The sequence below is a fragment of the Cyphomyrmex costatus genome, unplaced genomic scaffold (assembly GCF_001594065.2).
Source record: "Cyphomyrmex costatus isolate MS0001 unplaced genomic scaffold, Ccosl1.0 scaffold18, whole genome shotgun sequence".
Taxonomy (NCBI): Eukaryota; Metazoa; Arthropoda; class Insecta; order Hymenoptera; family Formicidae; genus Cyphomyrmex; species Cyphomyrmex costatus.
The window spans coordinates 2,762,829-2,776,882 of NW_017275824.1; the positions used below are offsets into that span (position 1 = coordinate 2,762,829).

At 35.3% G+C, this 14,054-nt stretch overlaps 1 protein-coding gene across 1 annotated transcript in view; it reads left to right on the forward strand.

Annotated features, from left to right (window-relative positions):
• Positions 1–14,054, forward strand: part of LOC108772185 (POU domain protein 2) — a 136,062-nt gene that overhangs the window by 93,323 nt on the left and 28,685 nt on the right. The window contains exon 4 of the mRNA XM_018537675.1: positions 11,034–11,090. Within this exon, the coding sequence (XP_018393177.1) occupies positions 11,034–11,090 (57 nt within the window). The remainder of the gene's footprint in view (positions 1–11,033; positions 11,091–14,054) is intronic.

Here is a 14,054-nt window from a genome sequence, read left to right on the forward strand (position 1 = left end):
TTTTATTCGAATTAATTATGTATATACATTTAAACCTATAATATCAAATTTAATTTAATTTGAGTTGCCACTGTTCCTGTTCAATATATCGTCATTTTGTATTAAAATAATAAATAAATTTTTCAAATTTTTATCTATTTTAGTATAAAATAATGATATATTAAGTAGGTGCAATGGCGACTTATATTAAGTGAAATTTAACATTATAGATTTGTATAGAACACTCAAACTGGTTACTAAAATGTCAAAATCTCTTGCAACATTATTCATAATACTTAAGATTTTTACGCAACTACTTGAGTGTAACATAATTATTTACAAATCTGTCTAGTTAAATTTGTTCTGTTTTTTTTTGTAAATTTATTAAACATACACAAAGTGATCATTTCTTTCCTTTTTTTTTCTTTAAATTAAATTATTGTATTTTAAAATATATATCAGCGTAAAATGAATGATTAAATACAATCCATTTATTTTAATACGTCATAATAGAGAATAAAGGAAAGATATACTTGTGGCAATTGAAGACATTCGTATATGCAATTCTACTAGTAGTCAAGGATAATTAACAAAAAGTAAATCAGTTATTTTGTTTTCAAAAAATTTATTAATTTATACTATACTCTGTGCAACATAAGTGCAAATGAATCTTTATAAGAAATGAGACAAGGGGTTAAAATTCTTTATTCTCAAAAACTGGCGCCAGAGATCTGGATGGATCAAAGGGGAACAGCGATACTGGCCGATACCGCGCGGCGACGCGACGATATTCAAGATGTTAATTGCCGACAAACCTCTCTAATTACCGCGTAATTATGAGCAGCAGCGTGCGCGAGAGATGCTTGTATACGCACACAGGATCTCCCGCATATCGCGCTTAATTGTCAGGACTATACGGGGATTATTCCTCGCGCCGCGCCGTGCTGGCGCGGCTCGGCTATTGCGCCAATTAAGGCGAATTTCTGTCGCTATTATTTTTTAATGGTTTATACACGCGCCCCGCGCGCCTTTACCTTTTGCATTCAATGAATATTTCATTCATGCGAACGATCTGCTAGCTTAATCGATACGAGCGGCTATTAATTAAAATCGATCAGCCGAACAGATCAGTTTGATGAACTCGCGATATGCACAATATGCTGATGTACGAATCTCAATGAAATGCAGAATACTTGATGGGGGGAGGGGCGATTAGTAGTTTTATCAACGACATTAATATTTAGCAACGATGATAACAAAGATAACGAAACAGAAATCTGCATTTAAGTTCTTCTCAGTTTGGTTATATTTGATATTTTGTTGAAGTCATAAAACTATTCTTGTTTTAATAAAATATTAATATAAAATTTATATTATTTATTATTAATATTTTTGATCATATATTAATGTGCTAATTGAAAACGTTTGTTCTAATCTAATTATAAAATAATATTTTTGAAATAAAAATGAAATCTTCCTGAAGACAGAATATGTAGACAAAGCATCTTAATGCATCGAATTTTTTTGATATTACACCGCGAGATCTAATTTAAAGCTCATTAATCACAATCTGTCACAATTCACGGCGATTTACAACTGCTATCAGAATACCGTGACGCATCGAATTTCCTTGAGTCTGCATGACGAGGATTAGCCACGTAGTATGTAATCTTAGAAGACTTGTTATCTTTTTATAATAACGTTAAAGACGATATATACTCTTTCTTCCAATTATTTAAATATCCATAATGTAATTGAAATTATAGACGTTTGATAACCATAGTATTAGAATTTATATAGCATAGAAAATAATATTATGAAAAATATTATATTTAAACGACTTGATGTATGTAAAGTCCACAATTCATTTCTACCATATATATTTTCTCAATATAAATTAATTTTAATCTCCTCCCCCGCCCTCTTTCTCTCACCCCAACAGGATACCCATACACACACATAAACACGATTTACACATAGACTTATAGAATTAAATTTATGTTATTTATGTCCTTATGAGATAGAAAAATCTAAGAATAATTAACTCGTAAAACTTTTGGACAACACTTTTTATTTTCTTTTTCCGGAACAGGATTTTTAAGATAACTATGCGTGGGGTGCTGCAGCTACCTATCTATTTATAGGTTAAGGAAAATTTTCTATTTCGTAAATGAAGCAAGCTCGGTATCGATCTTTCGTTCGAACGATTCTCACTACCGCCCTCGATGCTTCGAATACTTCACCGTCTTCGTCGTTGCTCCCAGCTAAGGAGTTTCTGTGCGGAATAAGTCGGCTCCATTACTTCGCCGCGTGAAGCACTTTTCTCTCCCCTTCCTCTGCGCGGATACAGTCCATGCTCTCCCCTCGAGTCCATGGAAAACCACCCCCACGAGCGACATGTTGGTATATGCGTCCCTGTTAATGGCTCCTCGTTCCTCCAGCATACGTGCAAAGAAACGGGCGCGGCATGGACATGTCTGTGCACTATCACGGTGCACTTCTAACGAAAAGGCGGTAATAAATGCGAGGTACGTCGTGTGAATTGATTATCGTAAGAATTTTCCATGAAAAATCTCATCAGCGTCAAATAATTTAAATCCGGATTATTAATTCTGACAGCACATTTCGATCAGTGAAATATTAATTTTTTAATTTGAATTAAGTCAGAAAGTTAATTGTTTAATAATAATTCGGTCTATTATTGATTGTTCTTTTCCGATTAAGTGCACTATCCTCGTTGGAACACGAGATCGTGCACAAGAAGACAACACGCTTGCAAGAGTAGCTCGAGGGATAAAGCGCTATAAAAAGGGGTTGGGAATCCTTTATGCATTCGAGGTGCGGCACGCGACACCCCAACCCTTCTGAGTCGCGATAGACTCATCAATTTCAAATCATTTCTCTCCCGCGCGAAAGATCATCCTCCTCTTTTCCTTTTATATACGCGACTCGTTTACTCTCGCGACACCCCGTAGCTGTTACGCACCACCGTCCATCATCTGCCAAAGGGCGCGAGTGCATCCCCTGCCAATCCCTTTTTTTTTTTTTCATGTTACTAACAATCCGACGAACGGCAATTATTTGGAAATCTATTAGTTCCTCCGGATTAAATTCGAGAACGATTATCGTGTGGCCCGATGATCGATCGGGTATGCGTCTACTGTGGCTGTTTTAGACACAAATGTTGTTGCGATAAAAGAACGATTTTAATGAAGGGTCTAAAGTTTTTCTAGACGACAGAAATAATTTTGTTGGATCATTAGCAAAATCGTTCTTTTCGTGTAATGACAAATATATTACGGAATGACAGCACGTATTGTATAACGTGTTGTGTAATTACATAATCAATAATAATACACTTATAATTATGTAATCTGATTGTGTAATTACATGAATACTGCGTTAACTTAGTCCTAAGAAGCGGAGAAGTGCTTTCGGCGCACGCAATGCCCGCATAGTGCACTTGATGTTTCATGGAATTCAAGATGCACGAATATTAGACGACGGATCTCACGGATCATTGACGCAAATTCTCGGAAAAAGAGTAATCGGTTACTTTATGCCAGAAGATTATCGTTGTTATGCACAAAACACTTGTGGGTAGGCTGCACGACCGCGTTACCGCAGATGAGAAATACGAAAAAAAGAGGGAAAAGAAAGTACTGTTGTCCGCTTCTCGGAAGTGCGATTGACCAATGCGTTTACGTTTCTTACGGTTCGATTGCATCGTAATTTGAAGGTGTTAACAATATTTATTTACCGCTTACTTGGTTATTACGTTATATTGAGTTATTATATTTAATATACGTATAATACAGTTTATTAATAAATATAGCTAGTTATACTTTGCATTGTCTATAATGCTTATTAGTATATATATTTAGTTTTATTTTTGTGTCAAATTTTGAGGTAGATTGTATATTAAAATGCACAGCATTTAATGTATACAATAGCTGAAATTTTCAAAATTTTGATATTACCAAATTTGTTACCGAAAGAAAAACTAATTTTTATGGTATACTTTGAATGTTAAATGCACTCTGTGCATTTGAAAATATTTCTAAGGTGTTGCCATCACGTGTAGAAGACTCAAGTGTCTCGCATAACTACGTTTGTTTTTAACGGCTTCTGCTTTCGACTTACCGAGATATCATTAAATGTGCGTTCTGAAAGCAAAGTCCGGCCGCTGAGGGGGACGTAGAAGGGAAAGAGAAATAGAGACAGAAAGAGAAAGAGCGACGTTCCAACCCTTCCGTCCGGGTGGAGCAACTCTCATAATAAGAGAGAAGGTTCGCAACCACCACCACCACCACCACCACCCCCGCCGGTCTCAGTCGGCGGGGGTTCGTTGGACAAGGCGGTCGCCATGGAAACGGAAGATCAAGTGGGTTACCAGCGTGGCTCGCCGGCGGAGTGCGACGGGGTGGCTGTGTGCCGGGGTGGGTTGATTTCTTCATAACGGCCGCCATTATCGCGCCCTCCGACCGTGCCTCTCGCTTCCTCATTATGTCTCGGGGCGGAGAGGAATATTCTTGTTTCAAAAATAATCGCCGCCGACCAGTTCGCGAATGGCGCCGTTTGTAATTGGAAAAAGTCTCGGCTCGCGTACACGAACTTCCTTCTCTTTCGTCCTCTCTCCCTCTCACCCATTCTCGCCCCTTTTTTTCCACGACGTTTCTCAGCCGGTTTCTTTTCTCTTCCGCCCGGAAAGTTTCGAATTTAAAGTCCCACCTAACCCGCGGATTTTTCCGGTACGCGCATAAAACCTGTTCTCGTGGTTCTTTCGATGTGTGTGTGTGTGTGTGTGTGTTTGTGTGTGTCGGGTATTATGGAAGTTGATAGTTATGTAATCGCGTTTTTGCGAACTGCTGCGCAAGGCCTTTTCAAACGATAGGCATTTCTGAGATCTTTCTCCTTCTTTCCTATACAATGTAAATACTGTAGTATCCGCGAAACTCAAAGTTTTCCAATCACAGCCTATTTCTATGCCAATGCATACTTTCGTTTTAAAAATATTTTGATTCTACAGAGCTAATAATTATATCTGTATAATTACATAAGCATCAAAATTTACTTTGAAAAAATGACTTTTATCTCTTTCACTTGTATTTAAATATTTTTTGGTCTATTTCATATAACGTTGTTTAAAAATATTTTCTGTTCCAACGTTGAGTTGAAGATTTTGATGTTATAAGCGAGTATGGTCTGTCCAATCAGCTTCAGGAGCGAGTGTTTCGCCGCGATTTCTCATCACTATTCACGCGCATTGCAGGATGGCGTATGGTTTTCCGTGGTGGCTGGGTATATGGGCATCAGCCGTGGCGGTTGGTCGGTCGACCAGAACGTGGTTTCCATATCGGTTATCGGCGTCGGGGTGGCGGTGCATACATATCGTCCGAGCGCGGGTTCTCAAAAATTGATGAGAGGGCTCGATCGCCGCCACGCGAAAACTAGATGTATCCAGGTGCCGCATCTCGTATTCATGGTAGTTCGCGTGGAGAAGTAAAGGCGAGCAGAACCAGTGAACCGAAGAAAAAAAAATGGAAAATCAAGTACCGCTATACAGACAGATCATCGTAAGGACACCGCGAAAAATCGAGTCACCAGCAACGTGGCATTCTGCTCACGAAGATGATTCGTGGTAAATTCTTCTTCGTCGTTTTGCGCGTCTAACGATATACGAGTAACAACGCACAGCACTCATCGTAATTTATACAAGTCCACCGCGTGGACTTATGCCAAAGAATGTAAAGGAAATACATGTGTTCAGAGCATTTTAACCAAATGTTTAGACAATATAGTTAAACGTAATTTTAACTTTACAAATATTAGTAATGCCGTCTGATAGAATCGATCTACATTTGTGTAAACGTAATTGTAAGTAGTCGTAGTTGGAAGAATTAAGATCAAGTCAAGGTCAAATCGATCTTTTAAACGAAACTATTTTTGATTTTAAAATCTAATGGCTGATGTTAGGAACTTTTCAGAACTTTAAATCAGTACTTTTCAAGTTATGAGACTTGCAAGTTACAGAACCGGCATTAGCATTACCTAAGGTTTATCATGTAGAGGTTCACAGAAATCCTGTAAACGTTATTTGTAAATAATTAATTTTTATTGAGAAAAATATTACCTCGGCCGGAAGTCGAACCCGGATTATTTGCATTCCGTGCAAGTATTCTAAGCCTTTAAACGCTGTTAAAAATAGGGTGTTTCGTTTTAAAAAATCAATTTGACCTTGACTTGACTTGGGTGGCGCCATCCAAGTTCAAATTGATAAGGTCAGTAAATAAATTATTTTCAACCCTAAAACTCTTGTATGAAAAACATATTTCTTTTAGAAATGCTTACTTTTCAAGACATTTAAGAAGTCCGAGACTTTTTGTACATCCTGCATAATTTTTTCTTTCAGTACAGTTTGATTATAATGACAGAATTTTATATTGATATGAATTATTTTTATTTTGTACATGGATATTACATACAAATTATATATTTATGTACATATACCATGTAGAAAAAAATTTAGATTTTAATTTGTTTGGGCAATAAATATGCTACGATATGAATCATAAAGAAAAAAATTTTGTTACATCATAGTATGAATCATCATTATTGCATTACTATTTACTGTATAACATATTAAAATATTAAAAATCTTATATTATCAAATATCATTAAAAATATCATTTATGGATCTACGAGCACTTAATATAAAGTAGAGTGTAACATGATTTGAAATTTTTATAATATACTTATATTAAAAATTTCAATTCATGAAGTCTTTTTTTTATAAGAATGTTATATATAATATAAACATTACAACATTGATAAAAAATGTTAATAACGCATTGTTACTACTATTACATGAATACTTAATGCATACATGGAATACTTTGAACTTTAAACCTCAAATTAGGTAAATAATTTTTTAATCAAGTGTATACAGTTGCTTAATTGAAATAGATTATTTTCTATAAATTCTTTTAAGATTCTTATAAGGCTCTTATTCCGTTTTATTTTAAAGATCGATATATCGGTTGCAATATATGGCCATACGTGACGAGATTGGCGTAGTCGTGGCATAGCGTCCCTGTCGGAAAGCCGCATCCATTAAAGCGAGGGGTTGGAGTGTGGTTAAACTACCGCAAAGCACCGAAATGTCAGCATTAATATTGCAACCGTCTCTTGCAACCGCCTGCTGGCGATCGCTTCTATGCTTATTATACTTATTGTATCGTGCTATCGAGCTTAAATATTAAAATCTCGTTTCCGTCCACGGCACGTATACCTATATGGACGTGTATAGGATTGATCGAATTTTATGAATTAATCGATTAACCGAAGACATCTCGGAATTTTATATCGACGAATTATCCAACTTCTGCGAAATTTTATCGAAATGATGTGAAAGTTTCAAAATTATTTTCAATCTACGTACAATTTTCCCAAATCCCAAATTTTATTTCAATAGTTGCGCCTGAATTTTTATTAATAAGTAAAGCCTGGGTTTTCATTCTTGCATGAATCATTGCTCATTGTTCATTAAAATATACGCGGTCTGACTGATAGTGAGAAAGGCAAAGGAAGAGATCGATTCATACAATCGATAACCGGCCTTTAGCGAAACGAGATCGTAATCGCGAGATAATAGCAGTCTCGACACGCTTCCGTCTTCGTGGTCGTATGTCGAGTGTTTGACGAGAGCACCTGTCCGCGGTATTCAGTTATCGGCACAGGTGTCACGTGTACATATACGTTAAATGGGGGCTGTTGATGGGTGTGCGCTTCATACAGGAAGGTATGTAAGCCTGCCCTTTATGAATACCGAGATGTATCCGGGACGGTAGCCGCAAACACGCGATTCCGGCTGGCGCGGACGTGTCGAATTAATAAGTGAAAAACTGAGCTCCGACAACGCCGTGACGTACTTCAGAATTTATGTCTGAAAATCTCGGCTGACGACGCAAATACACTGAATTGATTACTTCGAACCAAGAATAAAAGAGAACAATTTTTTAAATAGTGTTTTAGAACAAATTTTTTAAGTTATGTGTAAGGATGCAGCAAAATTAATAATAAGAACTTCAGAATTATGCGAAAGGTGAAACATGAGAGCGTTAATGTTGATTAAAATATGTATTGAAAAAAAATGTTCTGATTAAGCTAACAACAGTACCGAATAAAAACATTTTAGTGAGATCAAATAAAATTTTTGGTTATGATAACTTGAGCTCGTTAAAATACTATTCTTATTGAACTCTTTTATTGGTTTAATTATTGTAGAACTTTTTTCTTAGTGTTAGAATAATGCGCTGCACTTTACTATATTTCTTTATATTTCTAGTGTTGTATGAAAGATTGCTACATTGAAGCCGAAATTTACCAGTTACCTCTCAACGTTTCATGGAGATTTCGCGGAGACTGACTCTACAACGTAAAATTATCGCTGATTAATAAATAATATGAACGCGTAATTTTTATCTTACGACATGACAGAAAACAGAGGAGGAAAGAGAAAGCGACAGTGGAGTTATAGTTGTTTGCGTGATATGTGCAACGGGGCAAAAAGTGCATGTGCAAACCGTAACTTCTTTACGGCCCTCCGGAGAGTCGTCGAACGACGAAGGTGCATCGTATTTATCCACGTTCATTCCTATTTAAAGGAATGGGTGGGCGTCCTTTCGACAGCCGGTATTTCATTTTGATAAATCGTCGCGCTCGCTGATGTCTACCGTTAAACAAGAATTTTGCGAGGCTTCTGTATAAAAGAGTTACACGGAAAGAATGATTTTGTAGAAGGATATGAACATTTAGCTAGATACAGATCTGAAAATAATTCTGTTTGACCATCGAAATAATTACGTAATAGTTCAAGCATGGAAAACAATGCTGCAAAAAGTTTTGCCATTATAGTAATTACGCAGTTTGTGTTTCTTACATAACTATTTTGATGGTCTAACGAAATTATACTTATATATTTTCGGATTCATATCTAACTAAATTTTTTAACACTTCAGCAAAACTGTTCTTTCCGTATACGCGAACGCGAAAAGACTGTCTTGATAAACATTAAAATATTGAGAAATCTATGGACATTTTTTTAGATTTTTATGCGCTAAAAAGATATTGAAATTTAATGCGCATATAACTACGATGAATAGAATTAAACGCACATTGTCGCTCATGAAAAAGAATCTTGTCATCGATGTTCTCTAATATCGGTCGAACAATCGATCGTTCCCCGCTACTGATGAATTATGCATCGCATCTTCCCTCACGATTTCTTTTTTTCTACAAAACTATAAGAAAGATTGCCTCAAGCATTATTACACGCGTGCATGAGAGAGAAGAGCTCAAGCTTTGGCTTATAAGGCCGCTCTTTATATTTAATGTAAACGCGTACTAATTTCTAGGAGCAGTTCTTCGCTCGATAATGAAAACGGTCTCGTTAAGGAGCATTGTTTAATTTTATAGTAACCTGGATAACTTAAATAAGACATATTATAGATTACCGATCAAGCACATATTGATGAAATATATAAACATAATTTAAAACGGAGCATATGAAATATTTTTTAACTGTAACATTAATGCACACATCTTAAATTAAGGACGTAGAAAAAACTGTGTATAATAAATGCATATTATATACTAATCAATATTAAATATTATATGAATAATTCACTGATCTTCCAATATGTACGACAATATGTACGAAATGCGAGAGTCAGAATTGTGAAATCTTTCCCATCCCTTTTATTTCTACGTCTACTACCGTATGTAGTCGTTACTCCCGTTACTATTTTCCACGTAGTAGTCGCGTATATCCGCCCATATTTGTGGCGGGTTATCCGGTGAGAGCATGTATTGAAATGTCGTCGTTGCGGGCAAATAAGACGGAGAAAAGGAAAGGTGGGATTATCTGAATACAGTCGTTTCAGGGGTGAGTTGCGACCCCCTAGGGGGTAGTAGGTGGTCACCCCTGGGGTCTGCTGGACCCCCACGAACTCGTCTCTCTCGCTGTGTGACGTACGATGGTCATCCTCGCGCCGAATTACCACCATCTTCCCTTTCTCGTCCTCTTTGGAAAAGGGTCTGTCAAATAGATTATTTGAATATCGATCGATTGCATTTACGGCAGATAACGGCGAGTCGCCCTATTTTCGAGAAATTGCGATTGGTATGGCGCGCGATCACCACTATGCGTCATGATTGCTCGTGTTTTAGCATAATTCGGTCCGTAGCCTGATTGATAAACGCGATGTACTCTGATACTATCTGCGCCATCCTATTCTCTTGATCGCCCGGTTTTAATCAAGACAGATGTGAGTGTCCATCGAATAAAATAAAACTGCGTATGTGATATAACACGTTTGTCAGACATTGAGGAATATTGAGAAACAATGACTGCCTTTAGCAGAAAAAGCAGTTTTGCACCTGCTGTAAAATGTTTTAATGTAATTATTTATTTTATACATTTATGTATAATTTTTATTGTTTATACATTTATTGATTTTATTAAGGAATTAATAAGTGAGTTCAGTCATATTAAAAAATCTAAATGCAACTAATCGTATTATTTAATAATTATCAAACATAATTTAACATAAAAAATAGTTTAACATTTACATAATTTAGATATTAACTTTATTTGAAGTTCAATCTTATTAATTTTATTGAAACACAACGAATGCCACAAAAAATATATTATTTAAATGTATATGATAGTAACCAAGATTATTTCTTATATTATATTTATATTTTTCGTTCTATTCTTTTATAATTTTAATAAACTTAATGAAGACGACAGGACTTCAAATATAAATCAATGTCTCTCTTCGTCATTGTTTTTTCACCGATGCGTGCTGTTATTCATAAAAGAGTACGATATAAGTAACCTTAATGTAATTAAAATCAAACTACAATGCTTACCGATTCGATCGAAGCAAAAAGTACTCACGCATGTATCTCTTACGGAAAACGAATGATTTTCCCGATCAGCTTATAGTATGGCTATACTAACGAGGGTCTGGTTGCGCTTTTTGTTTCAGGTAGCGACGCGCTCGGCCGAATCGATAAGGAGCCAACCTCGCCGGAATCCATACAAGGTGAGTTTGCAGAGTTGCATCGCTTGCCGTCGTATATTCTTGATACGATTAACGTACGATGCCGTTTAATCTTCGCGTTTACGGTAGACATAAATTTCGTGCAGAAATAATACAGCGATAGAATGATACGCGCAAAAAAGAACGCCTCGTCATGATAATGAACCTGTATTGCCGGTTTTTAAACGGTCTTTTATCTGAGACATTATCGTAATCAACAATGTCACTTGAGTTGTCGATCTTAATCACGAATTTTATTTTTATAAAACCTTTAGATCTGTTTATGTAATTTTAACTCGTACAGTGAAATTTAAAATGTAGATATGTGGAGAAATAGACTTTTAAAAATTATAAGAATATATTATGTAATAAATATAATATTATTTGATTTAGAATAAAATGATACAAAATTTTTTTAGTATAATATAATTCCGAACGAAATAAGATTTGATCCAATTTTTGAGATTTAAGTTTGGTTTCATGCTTTCACTTTAGTCCCTTTCATACCACGAAAATAAGGTTACCAAACTTGAACCTTGAATTTGGGCTCAAATCTTATTTTATTCAGAATTGTACCACTTCACTCTAATATTTGTAATATTTTATGACAATAAAATAAAAGGTTCCAGTAAAATAAGATATAGATAAATGATAACTTTTATAAATATGAAATTAAATCATGAAGCGGATACCATTGGCACAGTTCAGTTTCTGCATCTGCGAAAGGTCCTTCATGCCGTCGACTATTTTTTTTCCACGTAAAATATGTCATAAAACCAATTACATTCGGCAGATGCCGCTTACACGGTTCCGCAGCAGTTTATCATTTGCCTCGAGGAATTCTTCCGTGCCGTATAACTGGCCTCTTAACTTTGGGGAACTATCCGTGTGCATCCATTAGATTTTTCGTTAGGATCATAAAAGAATCACTAAAAATATCTAAAAAATCCTCTGCGAATATGGTTCGACTGAATCGATGATTTTCAGAAAAATTCAGTCCTTTTCGGGACCCTTTTACGATGTTGACGAGGCGGAACGACCTAGACGGATTCGAAGTGCTAAAATTGCAAATGGCAACTTAACTCACACGACACCTACTAAACATAACAAAAAGGGGAGTGTCGAGCGCGCGTGCAAATTTCTAGCGTTATATTATTATATCGTGAGAAAGTTTCGGTTAGAGCTGCGTGACCATTGTCAGCAAATTGAAATTAGAAGAAACCAATTGGGAATATTATACATTCTACAATTTGTCTGTGGATTTTATAGCATCAAACATTTATATATGACTGTTTATCAATTATAGCAAATTTATTTTATACAGGGTGTCTAGAATTTAAATGTCGAAACTTCGGGGAGCGTGTAGAAGATTAATAAACTAAGAAAAAAAGAAGTCTTGTAGAGAAAGTCGTTTCTGCTTCGTTTTGAAGAAAATCGCAAAAAAAGGGAAAACGTAGTTTCCCTTTTGTACTTAGTTTTTGTACTTTTTTTTATCACTTATTTATGTTGTATTTATTCACTTGCTTAATATGTAGATATTGTTTAAAATGTTGGCCTCTTGCAAGAATGCAAGCTACCATTAGTACGGACAGCTCGTGTCGCAGTCCAACACTGATCTGGTAATATTTAGTATAGCTTCGATTTGGTTTCTCAACTGTTCTCTTAAGTTGATTGACAATGAATAAACTTCCTGCCTTAGGACTCTCCACACAAAGAAATGGTCAGGGATGGTCAAGACACTATTCCTTCACATTCAAGAACGAAGCAACTATACGTTTTGTCTTTTCTGCGATTTCCTCCAAAACGAAGCAAAAACGAGTTATATTTCTACAGGAATTTTCGTCTCAGAGTTTATCGATTCCTTGTACCCTCCCGAAGTTTTGATATTTAAATTCTGGTTACTCTTTCTGTATATAACATTTTCTTTATTTATACATTCTATCATAAAACTCAAATTTCACGCGAACATGAAAGTACTAGAGTAGAATAATAGATACACTGTTATAATCTAAAAGACGACCTTTAGTCCTTTAGATTCTTGCGTGTTTAGCAAAACAAACTTTTATATAACGGACCTCATAAGGAGAATCATTAATTCCATGAACGTGCATTTCGAGAACGACGGAGCAAACTCGAAGGGTGTCACGCGTCACGAGATCTGACATAGCGTGTATCGTTATTCGCAGAAAGCGCGATAATGAGGGAGATGACAGAACGTAATGGATGCCGCCAAACGACAGCATCTGCAAAACTAAGAAACTTATTTGTGGTCATGCGATATCTTTTTTATTGCTCTAATATTAAAAAATAATATTGATAGAAGTATTACGTATTGTTCTTAATATCAATGTTATTTTATATATTACAATTAATTAGTACTGTATAGTACAGATTAATAGATTGTTGATCGCTAGTTTTATTTATCGCACAAATTAGCGTCTATGGGATTATTTTTTATAAAATTTATAGTGTACAAAATATCAGAAAGAAACAATCAACGATAAAAGAAGACTAAACACAATCACTAATTTTATAATGAAACATTAAAGCCGGCATTCATAATCGGTTTGGCATATCTCTTTAACTCCTTGTAATCACTCTTTAGAAGTCATACGATGATTATTCTGGGTTAAAATGACCCGAACTACTTTCGAAGTATTACCAAAAAAAATCAATAGTATTAATTCTATTGACTTCAAAAAATTACACACACACAATATATAATTTCACTTTTTAAGAAAATGACGTTGTAGTGAAAAATTTAATTGTAATACTAAAGAAAAAGAAAATTGTAAACAAGTTAACTTTGGAAAAATAAATTTTTTTTACTTAAAAAGTTATAACATTTTAAATTTATAATTTATAATTCAAAATTTTAGTTACAATTTTAATTTTAACCTAATACTCTTAAATTTTTAAGACTTATATTATGCTCTAGTCAGTTTGAGAGAGAGAGAGAGAGAGAGA